The sequence below is a fragment of the Ailuropoda melanoleuca genome, chromosome 12, assembly GCF_002007445.2.
Source record: "Ailuropoda melanoleuca isolate Jingjing chromosome 12, ASM200744v2, whole genome shotgun sequence".
Lineage (NCBI taxonomy): Eukaryota > Metazoa > Chordata > Mammalia > Carnivora > Ursidae > Ailuropoda > Ailuropoda melanoleuca.
In genome coordinates this window covers 23,859,474-23,881,843 of record NC_048229.1, presented here as the reverse complement: position 1 = coordinate 23,881,843, position 22,370 = coordinate 23,859,474, and the positions used below count along the sequence as shown (strand labels likewise).

Sequence of the window (22,370 nt, the reverse complement as noted above, 5' to 3'; positions counted from 1 at the left end):
ACAGAAAGGGAGCTCAGAGAGGTGTTGCCATTGACCTAGGAACCTGTGGTCTTCAGCTCAAACCCCTCTCCACCTGCTCCAAATCCTTAGGACAAGGCGTCCAGGGTCAGTCTCCGCCACTGCTCTGGAAGCATTAGAGTGGCTGCTTTCTGGGCTGGCAGCCGAACTGATGCCGGGTCTTGTGACCCTGGTTTGCTACCAGGGATCAGTATCTTCAGCAGCCCAAGGGTCCCGGCTGCTGCTCCCCTTTTGCCTCCCCTCCCTTGCACTTCAGAACTTATCAGCCAGGGTAGGCATCCTGGGGCTTAGATCCCCCCATAGATCCCCATAAAGACTCCCTGGACACCCCCCCCCAAGTGAGGTGCTCAACCATCATGCCCATGAGAATGGGGGAGGGCAAGCCTAAAGTCCAAAGGGCCTTGAGATTCTGGCGGAAGGGCCTCAAAACCTGCATCTTTCCCACATATGGGTTCCCTCTTTCAGATGCACCTCAGGGCTGGGCCTGTACCTTGCCCCATAGGACAGAGGGCTCTAGAAGAGTCAAGTACCAATCATGTGTGCATCCCACTCCCTCCAGGAGAACAGAGGCATGAGATGACCAAGCGGATCATCCTGTCTCTGCCCAGGGAGCCCGGAAGGTTAGGGTTAGCTGCCCAGGGATGGGGGCATCTGAGCCCTGATGCCCACAACCAGTCTGTGATGGCGAGAAATGCATGGGTCTGGGAGCTCACAGCTTCCGAGTTTGAAACCCACGGCCCACAGTACTTTATTAGAGAGCGAGAGTCCCATGACGCTGTCCCAAGTCACGATGGCTCCACCTGAGCCCCCGCCCCCCCCCCCCCCCCCCCCCGCGACGCCAGATTGAGGGAGGGGTAGTTCGGGTGGGGAGCCAGGGATCATGCCCAGCTTGACACTGGGGCAGAGGAGCAGCTCTAGAACCCACCCTGCTCAAGCCACAAATCTTGGGCCTAGCCCAAGGGTCTGAGCGGCCAGTCTGAGTTTAGGCTGGAGATGATCCAGTTCTCAGGAGTGGTCGGGTCCCTGACCAACCCCAGCCGCAGCCTGCCACCGTCAGGAGATCTAAGTACGAGAGAGGAGAGGAGTAAGACAGGCTTGACCCCTGGCCAGGTCTGGGGAAAAAGGTGGAAGCAGAGGGAGGGCCTGAGCTCCGGGGAAAGTGCGGTTTGGTGGTGGGAATGTGGGCAAGGCGGCTAGGCAGGTATGAACTGGTTCGGCAGGGATGTTATGGGCCCCGCGATGGTTGTGGCCTAGTTCCAAGGGAGTCCCTAACCCACCAGAGGGTGGCCTATTGCGCGGGGGCGTGGTCAATCCTGCGGTGGGCGGAGCCAGGCCCAGAACTGGATCAGGGCGCAGGGTGCGCGGCCAGGTGGCGCTCGAGCAGCGCGCGGTGCGAGAAGACTTTGCCGCAGGCGGGGCAGGGCGCGCGCTCGGGCCGGTGCGTGCGCATGTGCACGTTGAGCGAGCTCTTCTGCGTGAAGCGCTTGGCGCAGACAGCGCACTGGAAGGCGCGCACGCCTGTGTGCGTAACCATATGCTTCAGCAGGTAGTCGCGCAGCGAGAAAGATCGCCAGCACACGGCACATTGGTGGGGCTTCTCCCCTGTGGGCGACAGGGCACGCCGCGCACGTATGTCAGCTGGGAAGGGGACTCCCCTCCCACACTACCCCTCACTCCCGGGCCATCCTGCCCAACAGGGACCCCCCCCCCCAGCATGACCCAGTACGTCTCTCCACTCAGCGGGGACGCCCCTTTCCCAGACCCTTACCGTCATACTGGGATAACACTGTCAGGGGCCCCCAACTCTAACAGGTACCCTCCCAACAGGGAATCCTACTGCTCTGGGACATCGTTGCCCATTGGGACTGACCAGTGAGGTCTCCCCCCACCTCCAGGGACTCCCCGCCCCCCACACTCCTGCTATGCCCATGGAGCATTGTGTCCTCTTGCTCGCTGGCCACCATTCTGAGGACAGTCTGGCAAGGCCCGGTAGGCTTACACTGGGAGGGTCGCAGGCATACCTGCCCCCTTCCTACTGGAAGCCCCTGTTGCCCAGAACCTTTGTCTGCTGGCAGTTAAAATGTCCCTGGGGTGACAGCGCAGGCTGTGTTGACTTTTAAAGTCATCAGGTATTAACAAAAAACCTATCTCAGTGGCAAAGGACTGCAGGGCAGTGCCTGGGCAGGGGGTTCCCCCAGACCAACCAGATTGGGACCTGGCTAAGGGGACACAAGGCTGGCAAATCTTGGCTGGTACTGCCTTGGGGCCCCTGGCAGCTCTCCACAGGCTGAACACCTATGCTTGTATCCTCTCCCCTTCATCCCCAAGACAGCCAAGTGGGGATTTTAAACTGTAAATCACATCTCAATCACTCCTCACCTCAGAACACTGATGCCCTCCCCACCATTCACAGTGAAATCCCAAATTCCTGGCCCTGCAGAACTCCCCACTCTACTCCCACAGGACTTCCAGCCAAATCTTTGCTTTTCCTAACAACATCCAGTTCAGCCCTGCAAGCAGTCTTTTATATTCCATACCTCTGTCCTCCGCCTGAGTCCCCAGGGAAACCACACACATCCCGCAACACACCCAGGACCTGCCAGCCACCACCTCAGCCCCCAACTCCACAATCTCCACTGGCCCACCTGAGTGCACTCTCTGTCTCTCCCTTGAGGACTGCAGAGCTCCTCCCAGATGAGCTGAGGTTTTAGGGAACCTCTCCACGGTCTTCAAGGAGCTCCCCTTTCCTCCCCCTGCAGCTGCGGGGTCCCCACAACGCAGCCCCATCTCCCTCCTCCAGTCCTGATCAGGCCACCTCTCTGCCGACTCTGCATGCTTTCCCTAGGGCAGCGAACTCACCCTGCCTCACATCCAGTCCCAATCACCGGACCCACTGACAGCCAGAAGACCCAGGAGGCTCCCTGCAGCACTGCTCCCCAACCTGACTATATATCCCTGCCAAGGCTCCATTCCTCCTGATCAACCTAAGCTCCATCGCAGTGAGTAAAGGCTTCACTGCCAGCTTTCCAAAAGCTCTGGGCAAGTTCCCGCTCCTTAACCCAGCCTTCGGATTCCTCCTGCCCAGTAAGTCGAGGTAGGGGGATGGGCAGGAGTGCCTGCTTCTCCAGGTGGAGGGGCTTCCCCTCACCCCTACACATCGCGCTTGGGGCTCAATTTGCAGGCTCCCCGGGGGTCACGAAAGAGCATCAGAACCACATGAGTGCCTCCACCCCACTTGCCCAGCGCCCAGTCCTCCCTCAGGCTTGAATCTCCAATGACTAAGGGGCTCAGAGACCCATCCCGGCTCACCCGAGTGGATGAACATGTGTTTGGTGTAGTTTTTCCGCGAGCTGAACGTCTTGCGGCAGTGACTGCACTCATAGGCAGGTGGCTCGGCGGCACCCGGGGCTCGGGCAGGGGTGGCCGAGGGGGCCGCGGCAGGAGCGGCGGGCGGGGCCGGTGCCTCCCCCGGAGGCGCGCTGGGGGCCGTATCTGGCTGGAGCGCGGGGTAGAAGGCGGAGGAGAGTGCAGGAGCAGGACCGGACGGTGCGGGAGAAGGTTGCGCTGGCGGTCCGGGAGCGCCCAGATGAAACGGGAAAAGCGAGACTGGGGGCCCAGGGGTCTTCACGCCGGGGACGCGGGATCCGGCCAGGGCGCAGTCAGGCGGAGCGGGGGTCTCAGTGGGACAGGCTTCCGCGGCGGCGCCGTCTTCATCTTGCCAAGCGGACACGTAGCTCTCCGGGAATACGTCGTCGGCCGCCAAAAAAAAAAAAGACGCCCCTCCCGGCGCCGCCGTAGTCCGAGAGGCCGGAGGGTGCTGGCGGCTCCTCGCACGCGGTGTCAGGGGCGGCGGTGAGGAAGCCGGCGGCGCAGTCGGGGAAGGAAGGGGGCGCCTGGCCCTCTCCCGGGCCGCCGCCTTCGCCGTCCTCGCCGTCGGTTTCATCATCGGTCTCCTCGTCGCCGTCGTCGTCTGGGGCCGCCGGTAGGGCGGGGTCGACGTCCGACCCCTCGGCCTTCGTGGGCGCGGGCAGCTGCAGGCGCGCTGGCTGGCGCTGCTTGCGGCTATGCGCGGCACCGGGGTGGCCCGGAGGTCGCGGCGAGCAAGTGGCGCAGGCGGTGGCGGAGCTGCGCGGGCGCGAGAGGTGGGGGCACGGGCGTGGGTAGGGGCGCGGGAGCGCCCGGGACCGGGACGCGGGCGCGGGCAATGATCTGCGTGCATTCGTCTATGACCGTCTGGATGCGCAGCACCGACGCGGCCGTGAGTACCTGCAGCGCTTCGCCCTGTGCCACCACAAGTGAGCCGCTGTAGAGGAACTCGACGAGCTGGCGCACTGTCTGCGCGGGCACCACCGGCGGCACGCGGATCTCGGAGTGGCCGAGCAGCAGCTTGTCCTGGAAGAAGGGCGAGCCAGCAGCCAACACACAGCGGTGTGCACGCAGCGAAGCCTCGCGGATCCTCACAGTCACGTCGCAGAAGTGACCGCCCAGCCGCTGCCCGTTGAGAGTCTCGAGCAGCGAGCGGGAGAAGTTCTGCAGGTGTATGTGGTGCACTGCCTCGGCCGCCGCCATCTGCACTGGATGAGGGGATGGGGGGGAGGGAGGTCAGCCGGGACGTTCCCGCCCCATTGTCCCTGCCCCTTGAGCCCTTATTGGAGGACAAGGCCCATGGGCGCACCGCAACCCCAGGCTTTGCGAACCTCAGCCCTCCGGAAAAGGCCCCTCACAGTCCTGTTCCCATACACAGGATTCACCAAACCCCACCCCCAGTCTCCAGGACCTCTGCAGCTCTACCTCCGAAGCCCCCAGCACACCCGCTGGAAGAAGGTTGGGAATACCAAAGATCTGCCTCCCTCCCAGTCTTACTTACTCCCCGGGGTCCAGAGCTCAGCTTCCCCTATATTGGCCCACTCCAAATCCATAAACCTTCCCCAAGTCCCCCTCCCAGGGGGCAGCTCTGTGGAGAAGACTGCAGGGGACCCCATACAGAAGTGGCTGCCACACCTTACCCACTCCCCTCCCTGGCTGGCTGTGATTCCTCCCAAGTAGCTTCTTTTTGATCTTTCTTTGCCACGTCCCCCAGCCTTGGAGCATCCAAGGCCCTGTGGAGGCCCAGGTCTGTTGGCTTGGAATTGGGTTATGTTAACGACTGTATACAGAGGTCTTCTCGCGGGTAGGGTGGCATGACCTGCCTCTGGGACTAAGCGATTCAAGGTGTGCATAGTCACAAAGGGTTGAGAGTAAGTTGGGCATTAGCCTGGCAAGTGCCCCGTAGGAGAAAAATACATGGTCTCTGGCCAATCCCAGCACAGCAGGTAGGGAGGTACCTCTTGCAGCCTGTTGCTCCTAGAACCTCCATATGGCTTGTAGGGCACAAGGTGTGGGTGTGGCACAGAGAGGGGGCTTGTGTGGACCGTGCAGGGTGTGTGACCGGGAGAGCAAAGGTGGCGCAGCAGTGGCCCCCAGATCAGGATGATTCTTGTCAAAATTTTGGCCTCCTAATTCCACTTAATTTGCCCACCCTCAGACACTGGAAAGGGGAGGGGATACCATCCTCCAGGGGACTCTGGGAATCTGAGAAACCCTGCGACTTAACCCATCAAGCAGGCACCATGCTCACTAGGGCTCAGTCTTCCCTGTATCAAACAAAGACGGGATACCTGGCTCATCCTGCCGGTCTAGGGGACCCAGGACGCACCCTGACACTCACCCACTCTCCACCAGGCTGGCTCAGGCTGGGTCACATAGCCCTGGAGTGCAGCCTCTATTAACCTCCAGGGTTTAATGGGGCTCAGACTCACCCCTCTCCGGGTCCTCAAGCCCAAATCACTTTTCCTCTTTTGGGGCCAGCCCCCCCTTTCTTACATGCTTCACATCTCACCCTCGGATCACTCCGCACACCTCCACTACCCGAGTACCTCTGGCCGAGGCCGATGGACTCCTCTCCTTGGGTTCTCCGCCTCCCAGTCTATTCCCTACGCGACAGCCAGAGGGAGCCTGTTCAGACCTGACAGATCGGGACCCTCCTGGGCTGAGCCCTCCATGGAGATGAATTAACTCTTGGCAATTCCTCAGACAAGCCGAGTCTTTGCACGTGCCGTTACCGACGCCACAGACCCTTCCCCGTGTTTATTCACGCACCGCCTAAAGAACTTCAAATCCGTGCCTGCGCGCCTGGGGGCGGGAACCTGCGCATCGACCCGCAGCCCGAAAGCCGGCCTTTTCCGACCCACCTCCGCCCTGTCTCCGCCTCTTATCTCTGTCCAGATGCAGCGGGGCCTTTCCGGCGCCTTTGCACAAAGGCCCACCCTCCCGGGGATGGCGCCGGTTCCGGCTGCCACGCCTTTGCCCTGCCGTCCACTTTGCTCCAAGCACCCGTTCCCGGAGTGTGCGCAGTGGCTCGCGCCCTACCCCGCACGCAGACGCCCCGCTCTGTTGCGCTGCGGCCGCACCAGCTGCTAACCCTGGCCAGCCTGTATTTCCCGTCACCGCGCGGTTGCCAGAGCCATGCCCCCATCCTGCAGCGCCCCCTCACGTCCACAGCGTGCGCTCCAAGCCTCGCACCCGGGCCCCTCCCCGGGCACGCCCCGGCCTGCCCGTGGGCCCTGCGGCAGGGGGATGCCCGCCAGACCCCACCTCCGGCTCCTCTTCAGGCCCTCGGCCGGGACGGGGCCTGCTCCCGCTCACCACCGACAAGGCCGCACTTTCGGGGTGCAAAGCTGGCGGAACCGAAGTCTGCAGCCGCTATGGGGTTGGGAAGCACTAGGTCAGAGCACGTTTCCGGTGTTTCTATGGCGATCGGCCGCCGCTGCCCCGCCGCACTTCCTGCTCTAGTCAGAGTCGGAACTAATAGTCGCAGGGGCTCGGGCGGCCGGGCAGCGAGGACTGTCTGTGCCAGAGCACGCTTCCGGCGTTGCCCCAGGCGCGGGGATGAGGCGGGGCCTGCGCTGTCAATCCGCGGGCCACGCCCCCGGGGCTCCCGGCTGTGCTGGAGCTGGAGCGCGCCGGCCGAGGCGGGGAAGGCGGTCGGAGGCCCCAGGTAGGTGTCGCCTGGCTTAGACGGCGCTGCGACCCCAGGCGACGGCCCCGTAGCCTGCGTGGAACCAGCAGTAGGGCTCGTCCCATGGTGCACCGGACTCCAGCCCGGCGTGGAGAGCAGGGACGTACCTGCAGGCTACCTCCGCTCCCGGCGCTGGCTGCAGGCACCGCCCCTGAGCCTGGGTCCCACGTAGAAGGTGGAGGCAGCCGGTCTCCGCGCCCCCGTCTCTTCACACGCACACCGGGCCCACCTGCCCCAGGGCGAGTAGTGAACGACACTGTGAATGGGCATTGAACTGAGTGCCTTCTGCACGCAGCACCCTGGGACACACCTCGGAACAAAAGAAGGGCAGGGGTGAGATGGGTAGTGCGTCTGCCGGGACGGTGACGATCCGAAGTCACTTTAGGAGACAGAACATGTGGGGAGAGCTGTGCGCTTAGAGGAAACAGCCTCGGTTTTCAAGGATCTTGAGGTGGGGCTGGCTATCTAGGACACCTGTGAACCAGGCTAGAGGCTGGAGTGGTGGGCTGGCCTAGCTTTACACTTTGCTCATGGGGCTAGAGGCAGGCAGGAGGACAAAAAGGTCGGAAGATTCCCTGAGACCTCGGTGGACCCTGTGCCTTGTGCAGCAGGTGTGGCATCCAGCATGGGGGGAGGGGTGCTGACTTAGCCTCCAGTGTGAGGACAAGATCAGAGTACCAGCCCCCCACCTTGGGCAGCTGTGTTGTAGATGTGTGGAAGGTCAGGAGGGGAACAACTGTCCCCACGGGCAGCCTGTCCTATGGCCCATGCCCTGAGGAACCTTGTTCAAGCCCAAGTCTACTGGCCTCAGGGTCCTTCTTCAGAACCTGGGCTCTTCAGAATGGCCTGCCCTGCCCTGCCCCCTCGGTCTGCTCCATCCAACCTCAGTAGCCCCTCCCCAGTCCTATCACTCCTCATTCCTCAGGTCCTTGGTTCTGCTTACCTCGAGGTTGGCCCCTGATATTCCCTCTTTCTGGAGCACTCTCTCCCATAGCTCGGCTGCTATGGGACTTTTCCTGATTTCAAGGCCTCCCTGTTTTCTGTCACAGGACCAGTAGAGGTGGGGGTCATCTGTGTCCCTCACCTTGACAGACAGCTGCTGCTACTCCTACTACCTAACCGGGAAGAGAGGTGCTAACAGCAGCTTCACCCTGTGGTGGCCTGATTCCACAGGATTCTGGGATGCTATAAGTCATCTCCTGTAGGGGGGCAGAATTCTAAAAATGTTCCCTCCAGGATTCCTTGCCCAGGACTTATGTATAGTTACAGTACATGGCAGATTAAATTAAGGTTACTAACCAGCTGACCTTAAAATGAGATGATCCTTGATTGCTTGGGTAGCCCAAAGGCCATCATAGGGCCTTTAAAAGCAGATGAGGAAAGCAGAGAAACTTGAAGTAGAAGGATTCCAGGGGCTTTGAAGCTGGAGGGGGCCCTGTGACAAGAGATATAGGGGGGAGTCTAGAATCTGAGAAGAGGCGCACATGACAGCCAGCAAGGAAATAGGGACTTCAGTCTGCAACTGCGTGGAACTGGAATCGGCTAACTGCCTGAAGGAGCTGGGAAGCTGGTTTTTCCCCAGAGCTGCTCTGCGGAAAGAGCCCAGCCCTGCCCAAAACTTGACTGCAGCCTCTGTGAGACCTGGAGCAGAGGATGCTGCCTGGGTTGGTTTGTTTGATTTCTTCTCTTCTCTTCTCTTCTCTTCTCTTCTCTTCTCTTCTCTTCTCTTCTCTTCTCTTCTCTCTCTTCTCTTCTTTCTCTTTTCTTTCTTTCTTTCTTTCTTTCTTTCTTTCTTTCTTTCTTTCTCTTTCTTTCTTTTCTTTCTTTCTTTCTTTCTTTCTTTCTTTCTTTTCTTTTCTTTTCTTTTCTTTTCTTTTCTTTCTTTTCAAGATTTTATTTATGTATTTGACAGAGAGGCAGCGAGAGAGGGAACACAAGCAGGGGGACTGGGAGAGGGAGAAGCAGGCTTCCCTCTGAGCTGGGAGCCCAATGCCGGGCTCGATCCCATGACCTGAGGCGAAGGCAGACGCTTAACAACTAAGCCACCCAGGCGCGCCGCTGCCAGGGTTTCTGACCTGCAGAACAGTAAGCTAATAGATGGGTGTTGTTTGATGCTACTGAGTTTATGGTAATTTGTTAAGTAACAATAGAACATGAATATAGCTGCCAGAGACTCAGGGCTTGCACAGAGCAAGCTTCTGATAAATGCCACTGTTTTCCCATCTGATGAATACCTTCCCCTTGCCTCTCCCTTGCTCAATGCTTCATTTCTGCCTTATGAGCATTTCTCAGCCATGTTGGTGGTCTCATTACCCCGTCCTACAAGCAGGGGGACTTGGGTGAGAAAGGGAATGCATCATCCACACACTAGGCTGGAACAACATCAGGCAGATAGAAAGGCATGTGTGAGGGCTCTGGGGAGGAATGGTGGCCCTCCCGAAGGTGAGGAAGGTGAGAGGACTGTGGGCTGAGCCGCTGTGGGATTGTGGAGTTGGGAGAGGAGAGGGGGAGGACCACAGGCCATCTGCATGTTTAAAGGACCATGGAGAGGGCAGTGGATCTTGTCGGGCAGCAGACACAGGAGGCCTAAAAGGCAGCCATGGCTGCTCAGGCCTCAGCAGGGAAAGCCAGAAGGGGACAGATTCCAGGTAGGAAGGAGAGGACCTGGCTGGCTTCCGAGGAGGTCTTAGTGGATGAGGGTGAAGTGGAGGACCTGGCCCAGTAGGGGGCAGGAGTGAGAAACACAAACTCTGACCAGTCTCAGGCAGCAAGGGAGGTGGGAGCTGCAGCCTCCAGTATCACAAGCCTGGAGAAGACGTGTATTTTGCTTTCCTCTCCAAAGACCTTATCACAGTGGTTGTGGGGGCATTTCGAGGAATAGTGTATCCAAGGACACAGGCTTAATAAGTCAAGGAGGGGTCAATGTGGCCTGCAAATATTGGAAATTCTAGGCCAGGTCCTGGAGTCTTAGAGGCAGTAGGTCATGAGAAGGGGCAGATGGCACTGGCTGACAGACCGTCAAGGGAAGAACCTGTGAGGTTGCAATGGTCACAGACACGTGAAAGGAGAAGAAATTAAGCTGCTAATTGCCTGGGCCTCCTCAGCTGCCAAGAGGCAGGAACCTCTGCACCCCCTCACCACACCCCTCACAACCACACACACAACTTAGGTCAGAAGTCAGAAGGCTCCGTCCCTGCTCCCGGCTGAGTCAGTGTTCCTAACCCCCCTCCACCCTCCATTACTAGCCAGCTTCTCACATAGGGTTTCCTTCTGTGGCAGCCACTGCCCAATGTCTACAAGCCCAGCCCTACCCTCCTGGGGCTGGATCGTGCCAGATGTGGGATGCAGGTTCCAAGATTCAGGTACACCCCTTTGTCTGCCAGGAGCTTCCCCTTGGCCCAGGGGTTAGGCACAAAGCTCAGAAAATACTTCCCAGTACTAAGCAGATAGGGTAGAGATTGAGGGAGGTCCCAGGCAAGGCAGGTACCAGTTGTGGAGGGTTTAGCCCTCCCGACGAGACTGAGAGGAAATGAGGAGCCCTTTGGGGTGGGGGAAGGGCAGTAACAGAATCCCATTTCTACACTGATAAGGTCTTGGAAGCTTGGGAGGGCGCTGGAGGGAACCCAGACCCAGGCCCTAGTGGCGCGTGTGAAGGTGATAGGAGCAGTGGGTCAGATAAAGCAAGGTGCCTGCAGGACTTACCACAACAGAAACATCCAGACAAGGATCAAGGACTGTTGAGGGGGTGGGGGTGGAAATGGGCTGAGGAATATTTGTAACATAGAGAGAAAAGGTTTAATTTGCTTTCATATGTAAAAGACAAGAACATCCTGCTAGTCTGTGGGCAGAGACCGGAGGAAATCAGACGGGAAGTAGGAGACCTAAACCGAAATAATAATCATAATGACACAACTACCATTGTCACTTCTCCTGGGTCCCGGCACCGGACCCTGCAGTGGGGTCTTGATTTAATTTTGAAAAGTGAAAAAACAAACAAGAAATACGAAGTACAATATAGCACACGCTGGAGCACTCACATCCCCAAAGTACCAGATGTTCTTGTTTTGTCCATTTTTTAAGATTTATTTATTTGAGAGAGAGAGTATGCACAAGCTGGGGTAGGAGTAGAGGGAGAGAATGTCCAGCAGACTCACCACTGAGTGTGGAGCCTGACGTGGGGCTCAGTCATGACCTTGAGATCATGACCTGAGCCCAAATCAAGTCAGACACTTAACCGGCTGAGCCACCGAGGCGCCCCATGCTTTATTTATTTTTTTTTGTGCTGCTTTTAGTACACACACACACAACCAAAAGTTAAAAAAAACTTTTTTCTTTTCTTTTCTTTTCTTTTCTTTTCTTTTCTTTTCTTTTCTTTTCTTTTCTTTTCTTTTCTTTTCTTCTTTTCTTTTCTTTAAAAAGATTTTACCTATTTATTAGAGAGAGAGAGAGGCAGCGAGAGAGAGAACACAAGCAGGGGGAGTGGGAGAGGAAGAAGCAGGCTCCCAGCAGAGGAGCCTGATGCGGGGCTCGATCCCAGAACCCTGGGATCAAGCCCTGAGCTGAAGGCAGACGCTTAACGACTGCGCCACCCAGGCGCCCCTGTTTTTTCTTTTTTTAAATCAAAGCTTATGGGCAAAGGAAGAAGCTCCTGGAGGTGGTACACCTGGTACTTCTGTTCCTTCAAGGCCTTTTGTTTCTTCTACCTGGTTTAACAGATCTACTGAAGCCAGATTAATATTTCTGGTTTGTTTTGTTTTTTTACATGTAATACTTTTTTTAAAGTCTACTTAATTTCTTTTTAATAATCTCTATATGCATCACGGGGCTCGAACTCACCACCCTGAGAGCAAGAGTCCCATGCTTCTCTGACTGAGCCAGCCAGCTGCCCCATATGTTTCTATTTAAAATTTTTTATTTTTTAAATTTCTTATTAGAGCATGGGGGGTGGGCAGACAGAGAGGGAGGATCTCAAACAGACTCCCCACCAAGTGCAGAGCCTGACATGGAGCTCCATTTCACAACCCTGAGATCATGACCTGAGCCGAAATCAAAAGTCAAGAGTCAGGCGCTTAACCGACTGAGCCACCCAGATGCCCCTCTATTTCAGTCGATGTTCCTCAGTCACTTCTTGGAGTCCCCAAGTGCAGATTTGACATCTTCACATGTTGACAGTCCCGAGGTTGCCTCACCACTGGAGTGGCCCAACATAGCCTCACCTGCCTTTGGACACCAACTCTTTCATATGGTCCTCCCATTTCCAGTGTACATTAAATCCAGTCATTTTTAGGAGATTTACCATATGCGTGACCCTTAGCATCCTCCTGTTTTAGAACATTACTGTTGTACCCAATAAGATACTTCCACCCATTCAGTGTGAGCTCCTGTTCCCATCCCGGTCCCAGGCACCACTAATCTAACGTCCCTGTAGATTAGCCTGTTCTGGACATTTCACATTAATGGAATCACACAGTATGAGGTCTGGGTCACTTTGCCTTAGGCTTCTGTGCCACCTACATGTTGTTAAATTGGTTTAGTTAGATTGTTCATTGTTTTCTGTTCAGGTGCTATGCCCGTGGCTTTTGGTCTAAAAAGTATTTCCTTGCCTTGGTGGGCAACTGAGGCAGAAGCCTGTCCAGTCCTGCTTTTACCAGCTGTCCTCCCGCTGGACCCACGCCCCCCTTCATGACATGGTCTGCTCTCCACCCTGCCCTCTTTGTGCTTGAGGCACTGTTCAGCTCTCTTTTAATGTCAGGATGCATCTTTTAAAAGCAAGGATGAGGGGACACTGGGTGGCTCGGTCGGTTCAGCATCCAGCCCTTGATCTCAGGGTTGTGGGTTTGAGCCCCATATTGGTCTCCACAGCCAAAATAAAAATAAAAAAAACCACGGATGGTTTCCTAGTTGCCTGTCTTCAGAAGCTTCCTCACTCCTTAGCATGCCTGGTCCCCATCCCCAAGTCACCAGCTATCCACAAATGGGCCCTGACAGCTGATTTGTCTCTGCCAGGAACCCTTTCAGAACTGCTCAGGTTCCTTGCTCCCTGTTGATCCAGAAGATCCACTCACCCTTTTTAAATTAAGGTGAAATTCAGATAAGACAAAATTAACCATTTTATTTATTTATTTATTTATTTATTTATTTATTTATTTATTAAAAGATTTTATATATTTATTGGTCAAGAGAGACACACCGAGAGAGGGAACACCAGCAGAGGGAATGGGAGAGGGAGAAGCAGGCTTTCCGCTGAGCAGGGAGCCTGATGCAGGGCCCGATCCCAGGACCCCACAATCATGACCTGAGCCGAAGGCAGATGCCCAATGACTGAGCCATTCAGGCACCCCCAAATTAAGCATTTTAAAGTGAACAATTCAGGCACACCTGGGTGGCTCGTCTGGTTGGGCACCCGACTCTTGATTTCAGCTTAATTCATGATCTCAGCGTTGTGGGATTGAGCCCTGCGTCAGGCTCTGCTCTGAGCACGGAGTCTGCTTGGGATTCTCTTTCCCTTTCCCTCTGCCCTTCCCTCCCTCTCTCTTGCAATAAATAGATAAATAAATAAATAAAATCTTAAAAAAAGTAAAGTGAATAATTCAGTGGATTTTAGTATAATCACATGTTGTGTAACCACCACGTCAGTGAAGTTCTAAAACATTTTGTTCTATCCAAATAGAAACTGTGGGCACCCGAGGGGCTCAGCTGGCTAAGCGTCTGCCTTCGGCTTGGGTCAGGATCCCGGGGTCCTGGGATCGAGCCCCACATCGGGCTCCCTGCTCAGCGGAGCGTCTGCCTCTCCCTCTCCCTCTTCCTGCCACTCCACTTGCTTGTGTTCTCTCTCTCTGTCAAATAGATAAAATCTTAAAAAAGAAAAAAACCACTTGTACCCATTGGCAGTAACTCCTCATTTCCCCCTTCCCCAGCCCCTGGCAACCACTAATCTACTTTGTGTCTCTATGAGTTTGCATATTGTGGATATTTCATATAAATGGAATCATATAATATGTGGTCTTTTGTGTCCGATTTCTTTCAGTCTGTGGCCTTACCACCCTGAAGGTGCCTGATCTCGTCTGATCTCTTTCAATTGGCATGGTATTTTCAGAGTTCATCTATATTGTAGTACGTATCAGTTCATTTCTTTTTATGGCTGAACAAGACTCCATTGTATGGAAATACCACATTTATTTATCTAGTCATCAACTGATGGACATTAGGTTGTTTCCACTTTTGGCTACTGTGAATAGTATCGCTAAAAATTCCTGTACAAGAATTTGTTTGAACACCTGTTTTCAGTTTTTGGGGGTATATACCTATACTGTTTTTTTAGATTTTATTTATTTTATTTTAGAGAGAGAGAGAGAGAATGGGGGAGGGGCAGAAGGAGAGAGAGAGAATCCCAAGCAGACTCTGTGCTGAGCACAGAGCCTGACGTGGGGCTCGATCCCACAACCTGGAGATCATGACCTGAGTTGAAACCAAGAGTCAGATGCTCAACCCACTGGTTACCCAGGCACCCTGGTATATACCTATCAGTTAACTGCTAGATCATATGGTAAATCTATGTTTAGCTGTTTGAGGAATAGCCAAACTTTTTTTTTATTGGTGGCTGCACCATTTTACATTCCCACCAGCAGTGAAGGAGGGTTCCAATTTCTCCACATTCCTGCCAACACTTGCTATTGTCCTTAAAAAAAAAAAGATTATTAATTAATTAATTGTGATTTATTTTTTAGAGGGAGAGAGAGAATTTCCAGCAGACTCCCCTCTGAGCATGGAGCCCAACATGGGGCTTGAACTCACAACCCTGAGATCAAGAGTTACATACTCTACTGACCAAGCCAGCCAGGTGCCCTAAAGTGGATGTGAATTGGTACTTCATAGTGGTTTGATTTGCATTTTCCTCATGACTAATGATGTGGAATGTCTCTTTATGTTCTTATTATCCAGGCCCTTTGTATAAAAGTTGTATTAAGGGGCACCCGGGTGGCTCAGTCGGTCAAGTATTTGCCTTTGGCTCAGGTCCTGGTCCCACAGTCCTGGGATTGAGCCCTGCATCAGGCTCCCTGCTCAGTGTGGAGTCTGCTTTTCCCCCTTCCTCTAGCCGTCCCCCTGCTCGTGCTTTCTCTAATAAATAAATAAATAAAATTAAAAAAATCTAAACCCCCCCAAAATAAATAAAAGCTGTATTAACATATTGTTTATATGCCATAAAATACACCATTGCAGGTAGCCTTCAAAGATTCTTAGCAAATTAATATTCATCATTTTGCAGCTATCACCACAATCCAGTTTAACTGATTTTTGTTAAATGTTTTTTAATTTTTATTTTTAATTAATCTGTACACCCAACGCGGTGCTTGAACTCACACCCCCAAGATCAAGAGCTGGGTGCTCTACCAAGTAAGCCAGCCAGGCACCCCACCACAATCCAGTTTTGGAACATCCTTCACCTTAAAATTTCCTTTGTGCGGTCTGCATCCATTCCTGCTTCACCCCAGGAGTCGCTGATCTGGTGTCTGGCTACAGATTTATAGCCGCCCCTGTGAAGACAGTTGAAGGACAGTAGACCTCTTTCTGCCAGGACATCCCCCACTTCTGGATGGGCCCACTGGTTACGTCTTTCCCTCCCTCTAGCATTTCCTTTAGCTCCTGTGGATGAGAAGCTAGCTCTAAAGACTTGTCGGGTTTCTGGCCAAACACTGGCTAGAACCTCTCGCAGAGTGTTGGACGGGTCCCTTTCTATCTCATGAAGGATCCCAGTGTTGCTGCCTCTAGTGGGGGGGCAGGGACAGCCTGACTGTCTACTGCTCACTCATGTGCCTCCTCCCAGATGATCGTGTTCACGCCTAACCCTCTAGTCACCTCATAGTGTATACAATTGCTAATCCTGACCTGCTCAGGAATCTCATTATGGGTTGGAAATGATATTTTCTGAATTCTGGAATTTAATTATCTAAGCAAGAACTGGGGCCATGTGTTCCCCTTGGGAAGGCAGGATCAGTGCTTGAATTCCCAGAATGAGGGGCTGGCTTAAAAGTCACATCATATGGTGACAGATGGGCTTATTTTCCTGGCTCTCTCCTTTTCGAGAACCCTTAAGGATTCGTCGTATGACAGCCAATGACAGTCACAATTTTTTCTGGTGCTTGAATTGTATCATCAGGTTTAGTTTCTGTGTCCTTTTAACATGTTCCCGTCATTCTTTGGGCACTTATTTTGAGGCATAATAAGATGTTCCAGGCTCACCTGGGACTCTCCCTGTTTAGTCTTACAATCAGTCATTTTCTCCAAGAGCCCTGGTTCCTCTCTGCAGGAAAAGGGACAAAATTCTGGGTTGTGGATGTTTCCTGTCCTTTCCCTCCCTGCCCTCCCTGGGAGCCACAGACTTGCATGGGAAGGAAGCAGATGGAAAGGGTGAGGGTACCCCCTGGGCCCGGGACTGGGTTGGACTCCTACAGACTGTGGAGCTATGGACAACTCCTACTCTCTGAGGATTGGTTTTCCCATCTGTGAAATGGCTCCCAAAGATACATGCATCCTAATCCCTGGACCCTCGAAGAGTTACCTTATTAAGAGAAAGGGTCTTTCCAATTGTAATGAAAGATCTTAAAATGGGGTAATTATCCTGAATTATTCAGGTGGGCTCCAAATTAAAGTCACATGCACCGTCATAAGGGTGAGGCAGAGGGAACTTTGCCAGTGAGTTTGCTCACGCTGCCCTTACAAAGAACTGGAGTTGAGTGGCTTCAACAACCAAAATTTACTTCTCACTGTTCTGGAGGCTGGGAGTCCAAGACAAAGGTGCTGGCGAAGTCGGTGTCATTCTTAGGCCTTTTCTCTTGGCTTGTAGGAGGCTGCTACACCCCTGTGTGCTCACATAACCTCTTTGTCATCACGGCAAGCTCTTTGGTGTCTCATTTTTAAAAAACAAATTTTTTTTACAATTTTTTAAAAAGTCGGCTCCATGCCCATTGTGGGGCTTGAACTCACAACCCTGTGATCAAGAGTTGCATGTGCTACATACTGAGCCAGCCAGACATCCCTAAATTTTTGTTTTAAGCTATCAATTTTATGGTGATATGTTGCAGTCGCTTCAGGAAACTAATGGAGAAAACATAGTAATTTTAAAGGGCAATTGAAGGGCGCCTGTGTGGTTCAGCCGGTGGGGTGTCTGCCTTCGGCTCGGGTTGTGGTCTTGGGGTCCTAGGATTGAGTCGTGCGTCGGGTTCCCTGCTCAGTGGGGAGTCTGCTTCTCCCTCCCACTGCTCATGCTCTCTCTCGCTATCTCTCTCTCTCAAATAAATAAAATCTTTAAAAAAAGGGGGGGTAATTGAGAGGATCTGGTGCCCTCTCTGCCTGGCCTTCATGGATGCTTCTTTTCTGCTTTCTGGCTCCCATGCATCCACTACCCACCTGAGACCCTGGAAATGGGAATCACATCATGTCATCTTCTTACTAAAACCTTCTATTAGATCCTCATTACAATTAAAAAAACAAAACAAAACAAAACGTAGGCAAAAGATATGTATGGGACAACGTCTGTGTTTCTAACAGCGTGAGCAGGAGGGAGACCCAAGTGCAGTCAAAGAGAGACTGTGTAAACAAACTGGGGTATTTGTGTGATAAGGCCCTATACAACAGGGCCTAGAAGGAACCAAGGCCATCAACAGCCACAGAGATGTGCACTCAGGAGAAGTCGGACGCTGACATGCAAACCCTGTGTGGTTCTGCACACAGACCAGCGAAGCTTGTCTGTGCTGGAAGTCAGGGTGGCAGTGGCTGTGAGAGGCACAAAGGACTTCTGGGAGCCCAACACATGCCAGGTTTTGCTGTGAGACTCACGGTTCTCACTGTAGGTATGATGTGTATGTTTTTCTATGTTACAAGCCTTCATCAGCAGGTTCAAAAGTTCATAGAAACAGAAGGTGGATTCGCGGTTGCCAGGGGCTGGCGGGAGAGTGAATGCGGAGTGAGTGCTGATGGATCCTGGGTTTCTTCTTCTTCTCTTTTTTAAGATTATTTATTTACTTATTTGACACAGAGAGCGAACGAGCACAAATCAGGGGAGCAGCAGAGGGAGAGGGAGCCCGATGTGGGGCTCGATCCCAGGACCCCCGGATCCTCACCTGAGCCGAAGGCAGATGCTTCACCGACTGAGCCACCCAGGCGCCCCTGGGTTTTTTTCAGGTGATGAACATGTTCTAGAACTAGATGGAGGTGATGGTTTTACAACAGTGTGAATGTATGAAGTTCTGCTGAATGTACACTTTATTTTTTTTTAAAGATTTTATTTATTTAGTTTTGCCCTGGGGGGGGGTTGGAGAGCATGAGTAGAGGGAGGGGCCCAATGTGGGGGAGCAGGGAGCCCAATGTGGACTCCATCCCAGGACCCTGGGATCATGACCTGAGCCAAAGGCAGACGCTTAACTACTGAGCCACTCAGGCGCCCCGTACACTTTATTTTTTAAGATTGATTTATTTCCCTGAGTGAGAAAGAGAGACCACGTGCCTGTGTGCACAAGTGTAGGGAGGGGCTGAGGGAGTGTCTTTAGGCAGACTCCCTGCTGAGCAAGGAGCCCAACACAGGCTTAATCTCACCAGTCCGTGAGATCAGGACCTGAGCTGAAATCAGGAGTCAGGCAAAACCGACTGAGCCACCCAGGCACCCCACGGATGTACACATTAAAATAGCTACAAATGATAAATTTATGTTATGTGAATTTTAATTCAATTTTAAAAAAGATTTTAAAGAAAAGCAAGATAACCCAGGTGCATGACTGATTCAGTCAGTAAAACATGACTGACTCTTGATCTTGGGGTTGTGAGTTCGGTCCTCATGTTGGGTATGGAGCCTACTTAAAATTTAAAAAAGATAACCCTAATCTCATTTTGTAGCTCACAAAACCGGCAGGGTCAAGACAGTCATCATCTTCATGCGTTCATTTGTCCTTTCTTTTTATTTTTCTTTATCTTCAAATCTTTTTTTGAAGATTTATTTATTTTATTTTATTTTTTTAAAAGACAACCTCTTTTTTAAAAAGATTTATTTATTTATTTATTTATTTATTTGAGAGAGACAAAGAACCAGGTGGGAGGAGCAGAGGGAGAGGGAGAAGCAGACTCCCTGCTGAGCAGGGAGTCCAACTTGGGGCTTGATCCCATGACCCTGAGATTATGACCTAAGCTGAAGGCAAACACCCAACCGACCGAACCACCCAGGTACCCCTATTTATTTATTTGAGAGAGAGAGAGGGAGAGGATGAGAGCATGAGTGGGATTGGTGGAGGGACAGGGAGAGAGAATCTTAAGTAGATTCCATGCTCAGCATGAAGCCCGACACCACATTCTATCTCAGGACCATGAAATCATGACCTGAGCTGAAACCGAGTCAGACACTTAACCAACTGCGCCATCCAGATGCCCCCCTTTTGTTTCCTTTTTGTCCTTTACACATTTACTGAGTGCCTGCTATGGGGCAGGCCCTGAGTTAGGCATGGTGGGTGCAGACATGAGCACAAACAATTTTGATTCTCTCTAGTTGAAATGTGAAGGAAGAGAAGGAACCAGCCAGAAAGAGGTGGGGCGGAACATTCTGGGTAGAATGAACAGCAACTGCAAAGGCACTGAGGTAGGAACAACAAACACGTTGGCTTGTGTGGCTGGAGCCAAGTGGTGAGGTCAGAGATCAGCAGGGACGGACCAGGGTTCTCGTCAAAATCTGATTTTTATATGTGTGGTAAGATACGCAAAACATAATCCATTTTGACTACAACTGGCCCTTGAACAACATGCGATTGAACTGTGTGGGTCTACTTACATGTGAATTTTTTTCTTTTTTGTATAAATACAGTATAGTACAGTATTTTTTCTTCCTTGTGATTTTTTATTTTTTATTTTTTAAAGATTTTTTATTTATTTATTTGACAGAGATAGAGACAGCCAGCGAGAGAGGGAACACAAGCAGGGGGAGTGGGAGAGGAAGAAGCAGGCTCATAGCGGAGGAGCCTGATGTGGGGCTCGATCCCATAACACCGGGATCACGCCCTGAGCCGAAGGCAGACGCTTAACCGCTGTGCCACCCAGGCGCCCCTCCTTGTGATTTTTTAAAAAAGATTTTATTTATTTATTTGAGAGAGAAGGAGAGCTCAAAAGAGAGAGCATGAATGGGGGGAGGGGCAGAGGGAGAGGGAGAAGCAGATTCCCTGCTGAGCGGGGAGACCGACACAGGGCTCCATCCCAGGACCCTGGGGTCACGACTTGAGCCAAAGGCAGAGGCTTAACCCACTGAGCCACCCAGGCACCCATAGAGATTTTATTTTTAAATAATCTCTGTGCTGAACTTGGGGCTCTAACTCATGACCCTGAGATCAAGAGTAGCATCTGTACCAATTGAGCCAGACAGGTGCCCCAAGGGTCAACTGTATTTTAAAATATACATGAGGCTCCTGGGTGGCTCAGTCGGTTGAGCATCTGACTCTCGATTTTGGCTTGGGTCATGGTCTCAGGGTTGTGAGATAAAGCCCCAAGTCAGGCTTTGTGCTGACATGAAGCCTGCTTAGGACTCTCTCTTTTCCCTCTGCCCCTCCCCTCTTGCACTCTCTCTCTCTCAAAACAACAACAACAACAACAACAAAAAATATATAGCTTAGTGGCGTTAAGTACATTCCTGATGTTGTACAACTATCACAACTTCCTAGTTCCCAAATGAAATCTGTAAAGATGGGAGAAAGAGATTGAAGTGATGAAGCCACAAGACCTCCCCAGGAGTGGCTTTGGCGGTGACACCTGAAATGTCCAGGGAGAGCCAGGTGCAGGTGTGGAGTTCGGGGGGTGTGGGGAGAGGGCTGCCTGCAGATAAGTGCTCAAAAGAAGCAGTGGGCAGCCCATGGCTGGCCTGGGTGCAGTCTGAGTGACTCTTACACATTGTTTTATCCCTTGAGTTCTGTCCGCAAGGTCAGAACATAGACAGTTTCCAGTGGTCCAGGACTGGGAAGGGTGAGATGCTGAAAGGGTACGCAGGGAGCTCAGAGGATGAGAGTATAAGGCGCCACTGACTTCTTGGTCTGGCCTACTGAGCGTACAGAGCCAAGATGTACCCATGTCCTGCCATACACCTCTAGACCTCTGAGCAAGATTTCTGCCTTGGTCTTGCCCAAGGATGCCTACTCTGTCTCTACCTGTCCTGGGGTGCCCGCTTGTGCTTCTCCTAGTCTGCCGGAGCTTGGTTCCCAGTTGATTCCCCCTCCCCCAGTGTTGTCCTGGAAGTTCCTGAAGACTTGGTTGGGCATTTGGTGAATGGAGCTGGCAGTGGCCTGGTACCTAGTAAGACGGTAGAGGGAATCTTCAAGGCCTACTGCTGGCACCTGGTTATACCCTGATTGTGTGGCTGCCATGTACTGGGAAGGAAAGTGCTGGGCCCAGGAGGAAGGAGGTACTGTTTAAGCCACTGAAACCACAGGGTCAGTTCCTATAGTCTATTGAAGGGCCCATAACCAGGGACAACCCAGAGGACCCATCCCAACCTATCCCAAACTAGCTGTTCAGCAACCTCTAGGCTCCCTCCAGCTCTCTCCAACCACCCCTTTCTTCACTCTTCTCTCAGTGCCTGGTCAGGACCTCTGCAGTTGTTTCTGCCCAGAACGGTCTTTCCCACAGGTGTTTGGACGTAGTCCCCTAGGAGAGTTCACTCCTACAGTCTTTACCATCCCCTTCTCATTTTGACTGTTTGGCTCTGACATCCTGGTGTCTGCCCCAGAGGTTTGGGTAGGTATGGGTAACTCCTATGCCCCCTTACTGGTGATTTTGGGGGCACAGAGAGGGATGGGGTCGTGGAAAATGCTCGGCAAGTATCACTAATGGATGCCACACCTCACCTCCTGCACTAGCCAACTTTCCTTCCCACTTTCCAGAGAAAGGAAGCAAGGGTCTGAGGCCAGGGCCTTGGGGGAGCAGCATGGAGAGGGCGGGCCACTCAGTGGTGGGGCGTGGCCCCGCGGCCGCGGTGGGTGGGTTGGGTTGGTGGGGGGAGAGGCCAGCAACGGCCTCAGCTCAGGGGCGGAGCGGGCCCCGGATTTGGGGGCTGCGGCAGGGCTGGAACAAAGGCAGGCGCAGAGACAAAGCCCCACGGCCCCCAGCCCCCTCCGGGAACAAAGGCCACACCCCGCCCCGTAGAGCCAGATGCGCCTCCACCGCCACCACGCGTGGGCGCACGGCTCAGCCCACAGGTTTTATGTAGGAACCCGGAGAGGCAGAGTAGGGTCTTGGGGCAAGACCCGCCAGCCCGCACGCTCGAAGCATCCTC

The 22,370-nt window shown here is 53.1% G+C and overlaps 2 protein-coding genes and 1 long non-coding RNA gene across 3 annotated transcripts in view; 2 read left to right on the top strand and 1 right to left on the bottom strand.

The window, feature by feature from the left end:
- Window positions 1-838: 838 nt before the first annotated feature.
- On the bottom strand, window positions 839-6,562 carry ZBTB45 (zinc finger and BTB domain containing 45). Its single transcript, XM_019807823.2, is given in 5 exon segments — window positions 839-1,620; window positions 3,328-3,776; window positions 3,778-4,113; window positions 4,115-4,592; window positions 6,427-6,562. Coding segments are annotated over 5 exon segments (1,626 nt in total). The 5' UTR covers window positions 6,533-6,562; the 3' UTR covers window positions 839-1,363.
- The window catches only part of TRIM28 (tripartite motif containing 28), a gene marked incomplete at its 5' end in the record, with an annotated part of 21,060 nt that continues 5,225 nt past the window's right edge, over window positions 6,536-22,370 (top strand). The window contains one exon of the mRNA XM_034638035.1: window positions 6,536-6,569. Within this exon, the coding sequence (XP_034493926.1) occupies window positions 6,536-6,569 (34 nt within the window). The remainder of the gene's footprint in view (window positions 6,570-22,370) is intronic.
- Window positions 6,652-18,399, top strand: LOC109490815. The gene is made up of 3 exons (XR_002144218.2): window positions 6,652-7,054; window positions 14,103-14,188; window positions 18,111-18,399. It is a non-coding gene; the product is annotated as an uncharacterized LOC109490815 (long non-coding RNA).